The following is a 20,735-nucleotide window of genomic DNA, read 5'->3' on the forward strand; positions in this document are numbered from 1 at the left end:
TAACTTGCTAGCATGGCGATTACTACCTTTAACAATAAGCGTTCATACTGTTAATACAACTCCATCATTGCTTTCTGCTTCAATGGCAAGGGGAAAAGAGGAAAAGGGGAATTAGATTCAGTCAGCAACCAAAGAGGACATTGACTTTTATGGTCTTGGAAAACAAATAAGCATGAGGGTAACTTGCTGATGCGGCTGTTACTACTCTTAACCAATAAGCCTGATACTTTTGATGCAACTCAGACATTGTTCTCTGTATCAATGGCAAGAGGTTATGGGGAATTGGACTCAAACAGCAACCAACAAGGGCCCTGACTTTGATGGTCTGGGAAACTGATGAGTATGGGGGTGACTTGTATGGCACGGCAGATAATACCATAAGCTTGCTGGGCAGGCTGGATGGTCCATTTGGTCCTTTTCTGCCATCATTGTGTTTCTCTGGATCTGTCCTCTGACCATACAAACAAGGAGGTTGAAGGCTTCTTCAGCATGGCCTAGCCACCAGCAGTCAGTGTAACTCTCCTTCAATATCAGCTGGACTTTTTCTCCTTAGTAAGGTAGGCAAGAAGCCTTATCTTTTGGACCTGAACCATTCTGGAAGACATCCTTGTGTAGATGCCACAGCCTGGAATTGACATGGTCTTGTTCAAGACAATTGCAGCAAATCTTGTGATAGTCAGTATCTGACATCTTATGTTTGCGATTGAAACAGTACTTGATTCACTGGCTTGCTTCTCTGACAGGTGAGGAATAATTAAGGAGGCAAAAATCAAATTTCCTCTTCACAAATACAGCCTAAGATGAAAAATGTAAGCTGGTCTTATTGTTGGCAAGGCAGCAGAATGATGAAGAAAAAGAAAACCAGCAAAGTAACAAAAGTCCTAATGAGGGTCTGAAATAAAGGGTCATAAGAAAGACAGCTTTTTGAGGTCTGTGGGACCACAGAATGAAGAACACATCTTGTGGTAATAAACTGAAGGGAACTTCAAGGTTATTGTAGCACAGAAGCTACAAAACAAGCAGTGAAAAGCAAGTTTGCTTACTGTAAACGGTGTCTCCGTAGATAGCAGGAAGAATTAGCCATGCTTTCTGGGAGCGTCGACACGACCGGAGTAGGCACAATTTCTCTCTAATAGTGACAGAGTTTTTAACTCTGTGCGTCTGCGTGGTCGTCTTCCCGTGCGATTCCATTTTTTCTCCACAGTCTCTTTGTAACCAAGCAAGATGTATAGCAAAGAAGATAGGAAGTAGTCATAGTGGTCTGTCTAGGGAGTTGGGAGGGAGCGCATGGCTAATTCATCCTGCTATCTATGGAAACACTGTGTACGGTAAGCAAACTTGCTTTTCCCATTGATAGCAGGCTGAATTAGCCATGCTTTCTGGGAGTCTCAAGCTCCCGGGTTGTGTTTGCATGCATGTGCTGTTTAAGTTCAGGATGACAACAGTAGAGTAGACAGTCCTAGGTGTCAGGCAAGTTGGACAAGACTGCTGTGCCCAGTGCAGCATCAGAAGACGCATGCTTGTCAATGCAGTAGTGTGCTGTGAAGATATGTAGAGAAGACCAAGTTGCCGCTTTGCAGATGTCCTGTAGTGGAACTTTCCGGAAATGGGCAATTGAAGTAGCGGTGGCCCGTATTTGGTGGGCCTTTGGTTTGCTACTAAGTGTGATAGAGCGTTTTTTTATAACAGAATTCTATGCATTGGCTTAACCAGTTTGCAATGGTTCTTTTTGCAACAGGTTGCCCCAGATTGTTTGGATTGAAGCAAAGGAAGGAAAGGAATAATTGAGATGGCCTGGATGGAGAATGTGTTCTCTGTTTGTAATAGGCTAAAGCTCTCTTACAGTCCAATGAGTATAGGAGTTTATCACGATCATTATGATGAGGTTTGGGTTTGAAAACTGGTAGTGTAATCGTTTGATTAAGATGGAACTCTGTATCTACCTTCGGGAGTAAGGTAGGATGAGTGCGGAGAGTGACCTTGTCATGATAAAATTCCAAGTAAAGAGAATAGTGAATTAAGGCTTGTAGCTCACTCACTCTTCATGCTGATGTAATTGCTACCAGGAAAACAGTCTTCCAGGTTAGGTATTTTATATGGCATGAGTCCAAAGGGTCAAAGAGAGAAGCCACGAGTTATTAGAGTACAATGTTCAGATCCCATGATACAGGAGGCTTCATTATTGGTGGTCTTAAGTGTAGTATGCCTCGCAGGAATCTCGAGATTAACGGGTGATTAGAAATTGGAAGACCCTGATGATAGTGATGAAATGCTGCAATGGTGCTAATATGTACACGAACTGAAGAGTACGCTATACCGGAGAGGTAGAGCGTATGAAGGTATTCCAGTAGTTGGGTCGAAGTAGATGAAAAAGGATCTAGGTTCCGTGGTTGGCACCATTGTGTATAACGATGCCATTTTCCCGCATAGTTACGTCTAGTCGAGGGTTTCCTAGATGCGAGCAGTATGTCTTCTAATCCTGGAGAGGCTTAATACTTGCCTTTCAACCTCCATGCTGTCAGATGGAGGGATTGGTGCATTGTATGGAGGAGGGATCCCCCTTCCTGAGTTAACAGGTGTGTATGGTATTCCAGGGGAATGGGTGGACGTATGGAGAGTCGTATACCATGGTTGTCTTGGCCAAGCTGAAGCTATTAAGATCAAGTCCGCTATGTTCTGAATGCATTTCTGAATCGTTCTGGAGATGAGTGGAATGGGCGGATAGATGCCTTCCTCATTCCATGGACGCTCCAGACGCCTTCCTCATTCCATGGACGGAAGGTCCATGGAATGAGGAAGGCGTCTGGAGCGTAACGAAGTTTGCTTGGGTAAATGGAGCAAAAGGTTCATGTTTGTCGATTGCTTTGAGTTGCAAAGAGATCGATTGTCGGGAAGCCCCATTGTTGAAAAATGTTGTGAGCTACCTTGCAATTCAATACCATTCGTGTGGATGAAAAATCCTGCTGAGTCGATCCGCTGTGACATTGTCCAGCCCCGGTAGGTAAGTGGCATGAAATGTTACTCCTGTTTGCATTCACCCAAAAAAGTATACAAAGGGCTTCCCGACATAGGGTCCATGAACCGGACCCTCCTTCCTTGTTTAGGTAAAACATTGCAACTTGGTTGTTGGTGTATATCATGAGGTTTTTGTGTCTGACTTGAGGAGAGAAGGTCTGGAGTGCGCTCCATATTGCGCAAAGTTCCAGAAGGTTGATCTGGTATGTAGTCTCTTGACGCGACCAGCAACCTTGAGTTTTTAGGTCCAACAGATGGGCTCCCCAACCTTTTCTGGATGCATCCCTCGTTAACGTTAGTTGATGTGGAGGCAATCAAAAGGGAGCTCCCGAGGATAGGTTTGCGAAGGATATCCACGTGCATTTGTTTGGTGATTTGGATCTTGGTAGAGAGGGGTTGCAGGAGCTGTGACTACTCTTGGGGCTGAAGAAAGGCCAAAGGGCAGGATCCTGTATTGGTAGTGTGCATTCAGGGCCTGGAAACAGAGGTATCACCACGAAGAAGGGTGCATGGGTATATGGGAGTAAGTATCCTTCAGGTCTATGGAACATAGCCAGTCGTTAGGCTGTAGAAGGGGTAGTATGTTTTTGAGAGAGGTCATCTTGAACTTCTCTTTGGATGTGTTTGTTGAGATTCCTTAAATCCAAGATTGGAAGAAGGCCTCCGGATTTTTTTGGAATGAGAAAGTAATGGGAATAGAATCCCTGATTTCGTGTTGATAGAGGAAGTTTTTGAATGGAGTGTTGGAGACGTAGGTTTCTTATTTCTTCTTGAAGAAAGGAGGCATGGAATGATGTTTCTCTGAGAGGGGGAACATGGGGAATTTCTGGAGGAGTTATGAAATTTAGATGATAACCTTCTCTGATGATATCTAACACCCAGCGATCGGTAGTGATTGCTATTCAGTTGGTATAGAAATGCTGTAGGCAACCTCTTATGAATAGCAGTGGGGGTGGCTCGGGACAGCTCAAAAAGCCGATGGTTGCTTTTGAGGAGCTGTAGTGGCTTGCTTTTGCGGATGTTGTTGTCTAGAGCGTCCACGAGACTGGTGAGGTTGAGACTGTAATTGTGGTTGAGTATATTGTTGAGGACGATAAGGATGGAAAGGTCTGAACGATGATTTTGGGTATGTATGCCTTCTAAAGTTAGGGTAGAATTTTTTGTAGGAAGCGTGGGGATCTGTTGGTGCTGTAAGTGAGAGCACTGCCGAATTTTGCTCTTTTAGATGTGCAACGGTTTCAGCAAATTTATCGCCAAAAAGGTTGTCTCCCATGCAGGGGATATCAGCCAATTTTTCATGAACATCCTCTCGTATTGAGCTTGCCCTCAACCAAGCTATTCTATGTGCTGCGATAGCCACGGCAGCACATCGTGAGGTAGACTCGAAGGACTCAAACCGTCCTGAGCAAATGCTGGAAGTCCTTCCTCCATGTCAGTGAAGAGTTGTGGCAAGGAGTTGTCAGAGGCTAGGCAGAGTGGACGCAATTGTTGAAGTGTTTCAAAGAGGTACTGGATTATGTAAAACTGATGATGTTCAATTTTGGTGGTTAACATCGAAGAATATTAAAACCAAAAGCTTAAAGGCTTTTTCCCGTTGATAGCAGGCTGAATTAGCCATGCTTTCTGGGAGCGTCGACGCGACCAGAGTAGGCGGAGTTTCTCTCTAGTAGTGACAGAGTTTTTAACTCTGTGCGTCTGCATGGTCGTCTTCCTGTGCGATTCCATTTTTTTCCTCCGCGAGCCGATAGCACACAGGGGTTTTTTTTCTCTCACTCCTCACTCACATTTTTTTGCGATTTTTTTTTGCGACTTTTTTCAGAATTTTTTCCACTTTTTCTGGCAGTGATGGCTCCTAAGCCATCCGATTTTAAATACTGCCAATGTGGCAAAATTATGTCCATAACAGATGGACATAATTACAGCTACATATGCCTGGGCCTGGAGCATGACCAAGCCTCATGCAGAGACTGTGGTCAGATGTCTCCCCGGGCCCAAAGGCATCGCACTGGAAGAATAACGTGTCTCAGATCGCCTTAGACTCATTCTTCTCTGGGACCGGTGAAGGCCTCGAAGAGAGCTGCGTCACTGGAGCCAGGAGACCACCATGCAGCAGCGGCCAGGTTTGAAAAACCAAAAGCGCTGAAAAAAAAAAAAAAAAAAAAAAAAAAAAAAGAGAGGTTGAGGCCATGCCTCATAAATCCCCTCATGAGCCTCTTGGGTTACAGGGCCCTGTTCCCGTTCTCCCCCATACGCCGAAAACAAAGGAGCTGAAGCGTCACGGGAAGTTACACCACGGCACATCGAGGCATTGATGCCAGACGCGCATTGGCACACCACGGCACATTGATGCCACACGAGGCATGTGTAAAACACGGCGCATCAATGCCAAGCAGAGCACTGGCGCAGCCTACACCACCGGCGCATACGACTCCTTCGAAGCAAATGCTCAAGAGTACAAGAGCCAAAGAAGAAGACCCAGAAGACCAAACATATACTTCGGGATCCCTTCCTTTCTATTGCCTTGGGCCAACAAGATGAAGAATCTGACGTAAGTTGAACTCTCTTCAGGATCTAAATCCCCTGCAGCTCCTTCACTCAGTGGGGATTCAATCTCGGGTTGGTCATCATCATCTAACAATAGACCAGGGTCCCCCCAGAGAGAGCCACATAAGCCTAAAAAGGCAGCATCTCAAGACCTGTCTGCCTGCTCTTCCTTTACAACTGCAGCCACCTCTCGCATCCAAACTATGCTTCAGATTTCTCATGCTCTCAATACCTTCTTCCAGGATTTACAATCCATTACCCATGACCTGCAACTCCATCTCCACCAACAGATGCACCGGGTCCATCAAAGCCTACTCAACCACCTACATCATCTCCACATCGAGAGTGTGCAGATAGTCAACCTCTTCACCAAGTTAATCCCCAGGTATGCCTTCTGACCCCCCCAGAAGGTCTTCCGGAACCCTATTCCCCACCAGAAGACTCAACTTATGCAAAGTTTATTGAAAAGGTGGGTGGCCTTCTAAATATAGAAACTGGAAAAATCCCGGATCCAAGATCAGAAGTTCTGGGGATTCTCAAAATTTTTGAAATGCCACCAGAGCCTACTGTGTTACCCCCTCATACAGTTTTAAATTTGGTACTACACAAGATCTGGGAAAAACCTTTTTCTTCTGGTCCAACATCCCAAAAAACAGATTTAAAATATATAATGCGAAACTCCACTCTTTATGACTCTACGCAATTACCTCATAATTCGATAGTAGTAGAGTCTGCCCTCTCCAAAGCAGAGTGATCAGGCCAATTCGCCACCTGGTAAAGATTATAAATCTTTGGATGATTTTGTAGCTCTGGAATAATCTGTTTGGTATCAAATATAGTCACTTAACTTACATATTTGACTTTTTTCAGCTGGGATTTAGATAAAAATCATTTAAACCAGATGTAATACTCTGATATGATCTCCCATTTTAGTGAAAACTTCCCTTTTTTTGCTTCCAGTATATTTGAACTTCCAAAGGCAGGTCACAACAAAACAAGTAGGGTTTTTTTTATATGAGGGCTCAGTAACAAACCATCAGGCCGATACAGTACAGTGCACTCTGCTGGAGCACACTGTTAGCCTGGGTTTGGCTGTGCGTTTGACACGCTAGCTGTCAGCGGGTTTGATAACAGACGCCAGCAAAATTGAGTGTCAGCTGTCAAACTCGCTGACAGCCGCCAGTCCTGTCAAAAAAAAAGAGGCGCTAGGGACATGCTAGTGTCCCTAGTGCCTGTTTTTACTGCGGGCCCTCATTTGCATATTAAATAGCACGCACAGGAGAGTGGCCTGTGCGCACGTTGGGAGAGCGGGCACTCGCCTCGGAGGTTTTACTGTATCAGCCTGCATGTTATCCACAGCCTGCTCCACATCACCACCTTTCCATGGGCAAACAACTTTAAAGTTGTACACTCCCTGTCACTCCCTCTGATCCTCTAGCCAGCAGCATCTAGAAATTCCTTCTCCAAGGCACACCAGACTTGATTCCAAAGAAAGGGCCTTTTCATTTGCTGACCCCACTCTCTGGATCACTTTGCCCTTACACCTATGGAATACTGAAGCTCCAAAAGAGTTCAGGAAGGCCTTAAAAAAACATTTCTTTTCTCAACTGCCTTCAAAGACTTGCTGCCCAAACAGCCAACCTAATGAGGCATTTCCTGTAATTTTCCTCAAACAACCCTGACCCATCCCACAAGTTAGGCTTTGCATGTCATAGGCCTGCCTGGGGCTTTGTTTTGTCTTGCCATGTTATATATGATTGTGATCTTGTTTTTAACTTATTTATTTTTGTATGTATGCATGTATGTATGTTCTTATTGTATCCCACCCCAAACCTTGGAGGGTACAGGTTATAAGAGATTTTTAAACAAATAAATGTAGATTAACAATCATTTGATACCATCTTTTCTACAGAAAAGCATGACATTTCTAAAGTTTATAAGTATAGACTTTATTCAATATTATCCCAAGCAAATGCTCAGTTGGCATATTTTCAAAACAGGAAGAGCCTCTTATTGCCAATGATGACACTGAATGTCTGTAAAGTAATTTACATAAAGGAAAACTATGCAACCAAAAGGACAGAAACGTCTGAAATAAAACTTTATATTGTGTGGAATACAGTTGATAATATAGAGGACCAAAATTATAAATCAAATTTCATAAACCTGGAATGCTACTGTTCACAAGAGAAAAAAAAAAAAGACTAGGCAAGGATTGTTTCATATTATAGAGGTTTAATATGTTCATTTGTTACAGTTTATTTATTATGACCAAGAATCGCTCAGAACTATAGTTTCCCTAAAACATTGTCTTCCTTTTTTAAACCAGATTCTTCAACAAATAAAATGTACAAAATGTTCAAAAATGAACTAGCATGAAACTAAAATATATATAAAATTCTGTTCTGTTGTATAATCATTGTTTTGATGAAAGTAGGGAACAATATAGCCCAGTTTTATTACACTGCTTAGTCAGGCTAACTACACAAAGGAATCTAGTTTTCAAAAAAGCATTAAACCATTGTGGTCTGAAAAGAAGGCTTACATCTATAACATACCTGCACACATTGGTGATGTCTGCGCCTGAGTATCCTTCCATATTCTCTGCTATGGTTTCAAGGTCAACATCATTAGCCAGTTCTAGCTCTCGCAGGTTGATTCGCAAAAGTTCCTCCCTGCCTTTTGCTAAAAGTAATAGATAAGAAATTGCAATTTAGCAACACATTAGATCATACACATGATTGCAAAGTCCTTTCCCAAAAGAGCTTGTAATTAAAATCTGTTAAGCTGTCACACCACAAGTGGTGGATCAAAGAGCTCTCTACTCTAGTTATCCCAATATACTGGCAGCTCAAAGCATAAAATTAACTTGAAACCCAGATAAATAAGAACATTTATTTTATTTATTTATTTTTAACAAGCCATGATGTGCAACCCACGATGCACCTAAGGCATTTTAGAACATACCTCTGCTCAGATTTGACTTCCTTTTGATAAAAAAAACCAAACAAACCAAAAAAAAAACCAAGCAAATTGAGAGCCCAGTCCTTAGCATTTTTACACATTTATTTTTATTTATTTACAAGTATTTATATACCATCCTTCCAAAAAATATCAGAGCAGTTTACAGACTAAGAACATACATAGTATGTAAATATAAACATTACAATCTTCACATGCACTTAAGTATAAAGGCAAGGTAGCACTTATACTATACAGATAGCAAAACATTTTTGCAGCTTCTATTCCACCTCTCACTTGTCGATTCTCCCCAATCAACCAAATAAGCCTTAAATGTGCCAATCAAGCCAACAAAAAAAGCAATCACACAAACTCAGATTGGTTTCACAAAACATGGCACTTAGTATAACGTTGTGCTCATAATTTTACATACCCCAGTTGACTTTGTAAGATGTGTAGCATTTTAAGAAAACATGAGTGATCAGACAAAGCACATCTTGTGTTTCAAATTTAACTATTTTATGCATCACAGAATATCACAATCATTAAACAAACCAATGCAATCAAGGAAATAATAAAATGGCCCTGTTCAAAAGTTAGAATGTATAAAGACAGGCTACCAATTACTGCTCACTCTTTTATAAATATTTCAACACTTAAAGTCAAGATATACTCTTTATTGTCTACTCAATATTTTTCATTATTAAATGTTCCACAATTAAACATCATACAACCTTTAAAACCAGCCCACACAATATTTACTTCCTCACATTCAATTCACATGCATACCAACTCTCACACCCCACGCCCCATCCCATAAGCCTAAAACATTCAATATTTCTGTTAATCCCTACTATTTGTTTTAACAAAATTTCTCCCTCGAGAGCCACAATCCTCTCTGGATACTAAATTGCTCTAGATATACTTTGTTTGTTATTTACTATGTGTACAACTTAATTCAATCTTTTTCACAGGCCTGACTCACTTTAAACTTAAGAACGCATTAATCATGAAACATCACTAAAGGCGGGTCACCCTCTTCACCGTAATAGTTACATCATCATCCCCATTTCTCTTCCAATACCAGCATTGTCTTTCAGTGTTGTATCTCAAATCAAAGCTGTATAAATGTTTCTCAAATCGATGCTACAAGCCGCACAAATTTTTAAGTTCATTGCTGAAATGTACCAGACGCCATGGCGTTTCGGTGGCTATCCTGCTGCCTGCATCAGGGGAACATTTTAAAACCAACTTTGGAATCCAACCGGCTTGTTGGTACAGTTGTAAATACAGCTGTTCACTCCAAAATAACAGAAAATATCACTCTGGCCACTGGCTCTCGAAAAAGGTTCTCTTTGTACGAATCAGAAGATAAATCATACATCATTTGTAAATTTATACACTTACCCGAAAACACATCAGATCCTTGTTCATTCACTTCTTTTCACAGCTATGAGCCTGGCTGCTAAATTTCAGCTTTAAAAAGCCCAAGCCCCACCCCCACGTTGTTTTTGATACAAGAGAGGAACTGAATGGGGGTTGGGGTTACGAGAGATAAGATAGAATAATACAGTGACTTCAGATTTGTGTAAGGTGTTACATCATTGGATGAAGGATGTAGATGAGAAAAGGGGTGAGGAATGACATAAGAGATGGTTAAGGAAATAGTGCGTCAGTGATGTCACAACATGAGGGGTGGGTGGATGGGGCTTAGGCTTTTTAAAGCTGAAATGTAGCGGCCAGGCTCATAGCCGCGAAAAGAAGTGAATGAACAAGGATCTGGTGTGTTTTCGGGTAAGTGTATATGTGGGGTGTGGAGGGAGGGGGGTATATTAGCGTTGATTTACAAATGATGTATGATTTATCTTTTTCGAGAGCCAGTGGCCAGAGTGATGTTTTCTGTTATTTTGGAGTGAACAGCCATATTTACAACTGTACCAACGAGCCGGTTGGATTCCGAAGTTGGTTTAAAAAGTTCCCCTGATGCAGGCGGCAGGATAGCCACCAAAACGCCATGGCGTCTGGTACATTTCAGCAATGAACTTAAAGATGTGTGGCTTGAATCATTCTTCTGTTGTAGCATTGATTTGAGAAACATTTATACAACTTTGATTTGAGATACAACACAGAGACATTGCTGGTATTGGAAGAGAAATGGGGTTGATGTAACTATTACAGTGAAGAGGGTGACCCGCCTTTAGTGATGTTTCATGATTAATGAGTTCTTAAGTTTAAAGTGGGTCAGGCCTGTGAAAAAGATTGAATTAAGTTGTACACATAGTAAATAAAGTATAACTAGAGCAATTTAGTATCCAGAGAGGGTTGTGGCTCTTGAGGGAGAAATTTTGTTAAAACAGAGCAGTAGGGATTAACAGAAATATTGAATGTTTTAGGGTTATGGGATGGGGAGTGGGGTGTGAGAGTTGGTATGCATGTGGATTGAATGTGAGGAAGTAAATATTGTGTGATGTTTAATTGTGGAACATTTAATAATGAAAAATACTGAGTAGACAATAAAGAGTATATCTTGACTTTAAGTGTTGAAATATTTATAAAAGAGTGAGCAGTAATTGGTAGCCTGTCTTTATACATTCTATTGTTTTGAAAGGAGGCAGTGTATTTACGGTCCTTTTTGTCAGTGCCTGTTCAAAAGTTTACATACCCTTGAATGTGTGGGCTGATAATATACACTCAATTTGACACACAGGTTGAAATGGCAATGAAGGCACACTTGTACCTTCATTGCCATTTCATTGCCTAATTTACAATTAAACAAGGCACACTTGTGCCTTGTTTAATTGTAAATTAGGGTCTGTGTATAAATAGTCAATGAGTTTCTTAGCTCTTGAGAAATCCTTGTGCATTTCAACTAGGGCTGCATTGACTTGGTGATTACTGAAGCATGGGGAAAGCAAAAGAACTGTTAAATGATCTGCAAGCAAAAGTAGTTCAACTTTATAAATCAGGAAAAGATATAAAAAGATATCCAAAGATTTTAAAATGACACTCAGTACTGTTCAAACTGATTAAAGAAGTGAAAATTAAGGGTTCGATTAATACCAAGCCAGACCAAAAAAGATTTCAGACAACTGCCAGGAAAATTTGTTGCCTACACGCAACTTCTACTGAAATACAGGCTTCTCTGAAATAAGGTGGTGTGGGTATTTCAGCATGCACAAAAAGGAGATACCTGAACAAAAATGTGCTGCATTCCAGAAAAAAGCCATTGCTGCACAAATGCCACAAAACAGCCCACTTACAATATACAGAATAGCAACTAGAGAAGCCTCAAAATGTCTGGAACAAAATAATTTGGAGTGATGGGACCAAAATTGAACTTTATGGTCACAACCATAAACGATATGTTTGGAAAGGAGTCAAAACCATCCCTATCGTGAAGCATGGAGGTGGATCTCTGCTGTTGGGGGTATGCAAGCTACAGTAGCACAGGCACTTTAGTCAAAATTGATTGCAGGATGAATGCAGAAACCTATCCGGAAATATTGGAGGATAATTTGTATTTATCAGCCAGGAAGCTGTGCATGGGATGCACCTGGACTTTACAACATGACAATGATATGAAACATAAGGGCAAGTCGACCCTTCAGCAGCTGCAGAAGAAGAAAATGAAGGTTCTGAAGTGTCCATCACAGTCTCCTGACCTCAAGTTCATAGAGCCACTTTGAGGAGAACGCAAACATGCAGTTCATGCTAAACAACCAAAGAATTTACAGGATCTGGAGGCTTTTTGCCAAGAGGAATAGGCAGCTTTACCATATAAGAAAATAAAGGATCTCATTCACAACTATCACAAGACTACTTCCCAGGTTCTTATGGCCTGGATTGGCCACTGTTGGAAACAGGATGCTGGGCTTGATGGACCCTTGGTCTGACCCAGTATGGCATTTTCTTATGTTCTGATTGAAAGCAGTCATTGATATAAAAAGGGGGCAATACATGATATTAAGAACTAAGGGCATTATTTCCTTTTTTCTCCCCTTAATTTTTCGTCTTCCCTCCCCTTTCTTATTTCTTTATATATTTTTGGATTGGATAACTACAATGTATTATTTTCTCTATAATGTATATTTCTTTGTATTTTACCTTGTAAAATATCCAAATTGATTTTTCTCTGATATAAACAAATCTTGTTTGTTAATTGAAAATTTATAAATAAAGTGTTAAAAAAAAAGAACTAAGGGTATATAAAGCTTTGAGCAGGACCATTTTTTTTTTTTTTTTGCATAAACATTTTTATTGGTGTCAAACTTGCACAACATACAGCATAGCAAGAGAGAATGCCAAACTATGGCACCTTTTAACAATTTACCCACACCCCAACCTCCCCAACCCCCCTTCCCCTCCCTCCCTCCCCCCTTGCACACAGCACAAAATACGAATGTGATGGAGTAAGTAAAAACAACAACAACATCTGGAGGATCAGGAATGTCCTTGTGTGATCTATTCTATAGTGGCTTGCTGCACGACCAATTTCCGCCTACACAGTATTAAGAGGCAGATCTCCCAGTAACTGAGAAGGAAGGGCATTGAAGAGTATAGAGCTAAGTTGGCGTAGATTTTTAGGAAGGAGATAGAAGTGGGCCACAGACCAGATGGGCAGATATGGCTCAATTATTCAACAAAATATGAGCAGGACCATTTTATTATTTCCTTTATTGCTATGGTTTAATGAATGTGCTATTCTTTGATGCATAAAGTAGTTTAATTTGAAACATGAAAAATAATAAACATGCCTTTTGTCTGAACACTCATGTTTTCTTAAAATGTTGCATATCTTACAAATTCTGTCAGGGGTATCTAAACTTATGAGCACAACTGTATTACAATAGAGCATTATTAATCTGGAATCATTTGGATGGAGACTATTCCAGAGAGTAGATTTTTCCAGATAATCTAAAGTTCCCTAGAGTCTTAAAAAAAACCCAAAAAACAAAACCCAAAAAAAGAAGAAAACCAATGGCTGCTTAAATTAAAACTACTCTGTATGTGAAACTAAGAACCATTGTACATATGAGAAAGTGTATGTTATGGCTTCAAGGGTGGCAATCTTGTTTCAGGAACAATGAAACCTTAGGAACAGCAAAGAGTGCACTTTCAGAGAAACAGGTGGGTTCCCAGACAGTTGTGAACAAAAGCTCCTGGCACCAGATGCTAGCCCTGGTTCCAGCTGAGCTAGAAGTATAATGGAAGAGGAGGAAACTGCTAGGTCAATAAACAAATCAAAAAATGTATGTGCACATCAGTTACGCACTAGCAATCCCTCCTTTCCAGACCCACCACTTTAACCAATCTCTGAAGGCTCAGTGACCAGAATAACGTTAGACTGATACACAACTACACAATGTGTTGTGTTAAAGATTCCAAAAGGATCACCATTTTTCTTACTGCTAATTTTCTGCAGTTCAAACATAAAATTCCCATTGACCACAACATTGCCAAGGAGGTACTCTGTTTCATGACATGTAGTTGAGTCATGTTTACAAATAGCCATGGGTAGAGTAAGAGATGGGAAACTGGACCCCATGGAGAAATTTACTCTTACCTGTTAATTTCATTTCCTTGAATCCTGCTAGACCAGTCCTAATGTGTGGGTTTATGCCACCCTGCCAGCAGACTGAAGCAGAATGCAGCTTTTCCAGTGACATCACTGGTATTAGTATTGATATAGTACTGCTATTTGCCAGAATCCTTACAGTCAAAGAAATGGAAGAGAAACAACCCTGTATAAAATTTCATTAAATATTCTGCAAGAAAACCAATAACTGGGGGAAATCCCCATTTCACATTCCAACAGAAGAGAAGTGGAAGGCATAAACAGCCTAACTGATTCAAATAAACCTTAAGCTCTCCTTACAAAAAAGATAGTAGGAAATATGATTTATCTGTGAAACCCGAGACCTCTCTAACAAGGGCAACTTAAAATGTACAGGCGCTAACTTCCCGGGAAGGGTCCTGAACTGGTTTAGCAGGATTCAAGGAAAGGAAATTAACAATTAAGACTAAATATCTCTTCTCTTATCATCCTGCTAGATTAGGCCAGATAAAGAGGAAGCACCCAAACCAGCACAGATGGGAGGAAGACAGAGCTCTCTAAGAGAACACTTTTCTCAAAGGTTGCATCTGTTTTAGCCTGTACATCCACCATGTAATGCTTATTTAAAATAAATTTTTCTACCACACACTCTATGGTCGTGGTGGTTTACAAGTATATAACATATACAAACTAAAAAAACAGAAAAAAAAAAGAAACAAAGACATACAATTTGGCCTGATAAAAGGCTCACTATAACTATACTTGGTCATGATTTAGTCCAGGATGAAGGAATGACAGGTACTTCATCTATCTGTTTTCCCAAAGACCTGCTGAAAAAACCACATTTTCAGGGTTTTTAAAAAAGTTGTAGTGTCTGAAGTAATTGTAAGATATTCATTCAGGCATATTCCATATAAATCAGCCTGGCCACTGAAATAGCTTAGTGAAAGAATGCAAAGATGATATTTGTAAGGCGGCTATATGGTCATCTGGAGTAACTGCAGTTATCTCTGCCCAGAGAGAAGCCTGACCCCTCACAGAATGAGCATAAAGGTACTCTGTAACCTGTAGGCCCTTCAGCATCTATGCTCAAGAGGACATTGTCTCCCTGATCAGGTCAAAGATGCCATTCCTTTATGAGGACAGCCAAATAATACCAGCCTTCCTAAAATGACTAGTCATCTTCAGATACCAGAGGAGCACTCAAAAAGCATGAAAGAAGCAAAGAATCCTATCCTTTCCAAGACACTCTCTTTGGCAAAGGCTGGAATAAAAAGATTGGCACTGGACAAAAAGACTGCCTCAGCTGAAAACACTAAATATTTCTTCATAATAAGACCTGTAATTCCAAAATGTATCTGGCCAAACAAATGGCCAATAAAAATACTGCCTTTGGAGATAGATATGCATTGTTGAAGGATCTAAGAGGCTCAAACAGAGGACCCGTGAGCACAGAAAGGACCAAATTAAAATTCCAATGAGGAACCTGGGCCCTGAAGAGAAGACTGATTTGCTTGATTGTGTGAAGGAAAAGGATAACATCTGGATGAGAAGCAGAGGCCCCCTGAATCCATCCCTTATAACAGGAAATCACTGCCACCTGAACCTTTGGGGAATTAAAGGTCTAATCCCTTACCCAGTCCCCCTTGCAGGAAGGTCAGTATGGTTGAAAGCACAAACACACTAAATAATATTCCCCAATAGTTTACTTCGCCCCAATACTTTTAAAACAGAAAATTTCCCAAGCAAAGCTTACTGATTCCTTTCAGCCACCAGCAAGGTGATCCTCTCCTCTCAGTGCTCCCACTTTACAGTTTAATGTATTTCAGATAATAGGACTAGGGAGTACTCCATGAAGTTAGCAAGTAGCTCATTTAAAACAAGTCAAAGAAAATTCTTTCACTCCGTGCATAGTTAAGCTATGGAATTTTGCCAGAGGCTGTGTTTACAGCAGTTAGTGTATCTGGGTTAAAAAAAAGGTTTGGATAAGTTCCTAGAGGAAAAAGCCATAAACTATTATTAATCAATAAGCAATAGTATTTTGAGATCTATTTGTTTGGGTACTTGCCAGTTCTTGTGATTTGGATTTGCCACTGTTGGAAACAGGATGCTGTGCTTGATGGACTCTTGGTCTGACCTAGTATGACATATCTTATGTTCTAAAGAGTTTATTGATCAATTGCCTTGAACTTTGGTACTATGCTGGTTTTATAATTATATTTTTCCTGATAAGGAGTTTAGAGATAGTTTCCGTTTATGTGTCTAACATAGGAGGAATAAAGTTTTTTGTTCTTGAGGCCTAGCAACTTCAGCAGAGGGAGGGGAACATTGAGGAGGGATGAATTTGCCAGATCTCACCGCTGTTTCCAACTGAAACCTGGGATTGTGCCTTTTACGTCTTTGCTAAATGTCTGATTGTCTTGCTGGATGGGAAGGGATTGCTTGTTGAGTGTCTAAATGCAGATTGTTCATATCCATAGTGGTTCCAGGAGAGTTAAGTACATGAAGAGTGGGGCATATAGACTGCATGCACCAACAGGGCCATGCTAGAGTTACCCCAATACTTTTGGGGTAACTCTAGCATGGCCCGATATTAGATATTAGATCCTCCAGGAAGAGCTCTGTGAATAAGAGCAAGGGGGCTTCAGGGAATGTGTATAAATTCACAAGACTTATGAAAGATGATCTTTGTGTCTGATGTTGGGGTAAATTGTGCAATGTTTTCCGATACGTGGAGGACAGGGTGGGTTAGAAGGGATAATGCAGAATTAAGTGTTATTGGGTTTTTAATTCAATGGGGGATGGCATCAGTACATATACTTGACATACCTGATGGGGCACGTAAAGAAGGGGGAGGGGGAAAATACCAAGAGAAAAAAAATCAAGGAAGAGCTTTGAAAACCAGGAAAGGGGGGGGTTGTGAATGGAGAATTCAAGGTTTATGGTATAAGAATAACATCAGGGTAAGTTAAAATTTGGATGCATTTGGCTAATATAAAAATTAGTTTTCTAGCTAAGGAATGAGGCAAGGCTGGGTGCCTCGTGTCTATACATATGGGTATACCTTTCTCATTTACGGCACATTTCCAAAATGGGTAATGTCTTGAGGCTCATCTCCTGGAATATCAATGGGTAGGGAACACCAATCAAGAGGAACAAGGTGTTGCATGTCTTGAAAAGACATAAGATCTCAGTAGGCTGCTTAGAGGAATCACATCTTTCAGAACTGGAGAGTTGACATATTGAAAAGACATTGGGTGAATGTCTGTTTCTTCTCAGCAGTTAAAGGCAAGAAAGATGGGGTATCTATTCTCGTTAATAAAAGTGTCCATCTCCAAGAAGAGAAAGTGATACAAGACCCAGAAGGGAGATTCATAATTCTTATTGGAAAACCAAATGGGAAGGAAGTTACAATATGCAACCTTTATGCTCCTAATAAGATAATCACACCTTTTTTTTTTAATGCTTTAGTAAATATAATTTTAGTGAATACAAAGGGACACTTACATATGGTAAGAGATTATAACTGTGTGAGCGATCCTACAATAGACAATTCCCCAGGGATCAGAGGTTTAAGGAATATGAAATGGAAGGAGATTTCATATTTATGTAAAGAACTACATCTTTTAGGTGTCGGAGGGGCTCTGAATCCTGAAGATACAGATTTTATAGTTTATTATTCTTTATATACCAACATGTCGGGGTTCCATCATATCAGTTTACAATAAACAAAGCAAAAACATATGCTAATTAAAATTAAATATAAATCAGCATAGTAAAACAATAAGTACTAACATTCTAATAAGCTATACTAAGTACATACAATAATTAATAAAATCTATGCTAAAATCAATATAAATATAAATTCCTAAAACAGTCCTAAAATGACTGGAAAGGGGACAGTAAGCATCGCCTTATCGACGGCCTCCAGAACCATCCGGTCCAGTTCTTCACGGAGACCTGGAGCAATTAAAAGGAAAGGGGTGGGGAGGTATATTAGGCATAACCTGTATATTGGACTGTGATGAGCTATGCAGGCTCTGGAACCAGAACAAGGTATGACAACGGTCTAAGTTGAAGACTTTCCCGGCTCTTTAATAAATGGACTTTTTGCAAACGGTCAGATTTTGGCCATTTACTAGATGACCCCGTCCTGGCAATTCGCTATTTGTACATTTCCCACTAGTAATCCCTATCTTGACACATTGATATTTGTACATATGTTTTAACTAAAAAATCGCCGTCTTTTACTCTTTGTAAAACCCAGTTCTTTGTATCCAAGTTCGACCACCCTGTTCAATGTAAGGCATCCTCATGTCACGGTTATTGTTAAAATGTGAACTGAAATGATTGGTAACTTTGTTACCTGAATATCGGTATATAAAAATGCTAAATAAATACATTTTAAGATTAAGTTTGAACTTGTAGAATTCCCCTTACTTTTCTTGAGTTTCAGAATGTACCCATGAGCACTGGGGTTTGGGCCAATTTACCCAGAGCTAGCAAAAGTGATTTTTCAGAATAATGAAGGGGTGAATTAATAAAATATATAAAGCGATACCATAAGCTAAGGACTTAAAAGACGTTACAAATATGGGAAACCTGAGACAAAGAATTAGGTCTGCAAATATCACAGAATGACTGGGACCAGATACTAGAAGGTATTTAGAAATGCATCAGATCACTGAACCTAGTGAAGTAAAAATACTGGATGTGGCATTTAAAAACTATTGATAAATCGAGATCAGATTAATATTGGAGAAAGTATGGTAGTAAAGGGGATGACATGTGCTGTTTTCTTGTCCAGTAATTAAAAGGGTTTGGGATAATGTTAAAGTTATAACTGGAATATGTTGGGACTAGACGTTACTGAAGATCCAGGATTATTGGTGCTTCATGTGCCAGAGAGTTGGTGGTCAGGGAAAGAAACTGAATATTTTTAAAAAGCTAAAAATGAGGGGAAGAGTAATCTTGCAACAATGGAATATGGTACTTCCCCTCCATCTATCACCAACTTATTTGAGAGGGCTTCTTGCTTATATTTTTCTGTGTTTTGTGTAGTGCTAGCCTTATTCTCTATATTGTCCCAGATATTGATATTGCTGTATTAAATTGCTATGTATTTGTTTAAGCAAAAAAAAAAAAAAGGGGGGAGGGGGAGTGGGCTCTTTAGCTTTGGGTGGGTGAGTCATAGTACATTGCAGGGGGCAATCAAGTCTTCAGTCTGCTTTGAACTTCAAGGAGACAGCCATAACTACATAATCTAGGGGAGAGCTAAGGAAAAAGCTTAACTTAGCTAGTCAATCTGGGAGAGGGTCTGTTAAAAATCAATAGCAGATACAGGGTCCAGTGAACAGCCATGGCCAAGTGTTAACTGTTTAACTCCCTCCCACCCTGCCCCTCTACCCACCCACCCAAGGGTTTGTTTTTCTGATATAGGCTGCCTGAATACATAATTGGTAACAAGATAATTTGGAAATTTGTTCATTCATCAGGTGTTCTCCATCAAATACATTTACCAAAATGAGGACTATCCAATGTAACTATTGTGGAGCCTTTATTTTGAGGGAAATCATCTGGAAACTTAGGGCTTGCCCCATTTGTTCAGAACTCTTTTCCTTGAAAAAGGAGCTCTCTGAAGTTAAAGCTGAATTAGCTGCAATAAAGAAATTTTCACCCACTTTACAGTATTTAGGATTTAATTCCCCATTACCACAGAAAAACCAAAATTCAAGGAAAATGGGGTTTACAGTGGGCTCAGGTAGGATAAGATCTGTGACCCACAGCACCCATTCTTCACAACTGTGCAGCCCACATGTCTACCCACCCACTCACACAGGACGTTAAGAAACCCAAAAAACAACAGGATTACAGTAGGCTCTGGTAAAGTAAGACCTGTGATGCCGAGACACATGCTCTTTCAAGTGACACAAGTACAAAATGTCTTCTCTGCATTAGATAATGAAGAAGCTCTTGCAAAAGAGATTGAAGAGGTATCTGAAAAGAAAGAAGAAATCTAATGCATATGGAAATTTCATAATACAATCAATAACCAAAGGAAAAAACTCATTGTGCTATGTGACTATCAGGGGCACTAATTTGGGGACTCTTTTCGAGGGAAACACTCCAGTTAAAAGCCTTCCAGGATCATCGGTTGGCAAAAGTGCTATTCAGATAGTCAAAGCGATCAAAGAAAGCAGCAAAGACTCTAAAGTTGATATCATCCACCTGGGAACCAACGACCAGCATCCAAGTGGTATAGAGAGATTTCCAGTCTCTAGCGAAGCAGATTGGTCACTTCGCGACAACCATTGCCTTTTCAGAAGTGTTACCTGTTCATGGAAAGGGGAGAGAGAGGCTAAAACATATTGATAACTTCAATGTATGGCTCAAATCCTGGTGCAAGGAACAAAGTTTTGGATATATTGGGGGCTGGGGCCATGTATGGAACAGTAAAAAGCTCTTTGTCAAAGATGGTTTACATCTGTCTGTGGCAAGAAAAAGGATCCTAGGAGACAAATTCAAGTCCTATGTCATAAGGCATTTAAACTAGATGCCGGGAGTGGCAGAAGGAATTTAGAATGTCACCCACCAAATACAAATGCAATGGAAAAGGGTGAAGTGGATAACAAAAGTCAGCTAAATAAGTCACAAAAGGAGT

At 40.3% G+C, this 20,735-nt stretch overlaps 1 protein-coding gene across 1 annotated transcript in view; it reads right to left on the reverse strand.

The window, feature by feature from the left end:
• Positions 1-20,735, reverse strand: part of KATNA1 (katanin catalytic subunit A1) — a 182,292-nt gene that overhangs the window by 10,528 nt on the left and 151,029 nt on the right. The window contains exon 10 of the mRNA XM_029594070.1: positions 8,118-8,244. Within this exon, the coding sequence (XP_029449930.1) occupies positions 8,118-8,244 (127 nt within the window). The remainder of the gene's footprint in view (positions 1-8,117; positions 8,245-20,735) is intronic.

This window comes from Rhinatrema bivittatum, chromosome 3, assembly GCF_901001135.1.
Source record: "Rhinatrema bivittatum chromosome 3, aRhiBiv1.1, whole genome shotgun sequence".
NCBI classification, from domain to species: Eukaryota; Metazoa; Chordata; class Amphibia; order Gymnophiona; family Rhinatrematidae; genus Rhinatrema; species Rhinatrema bivittatum.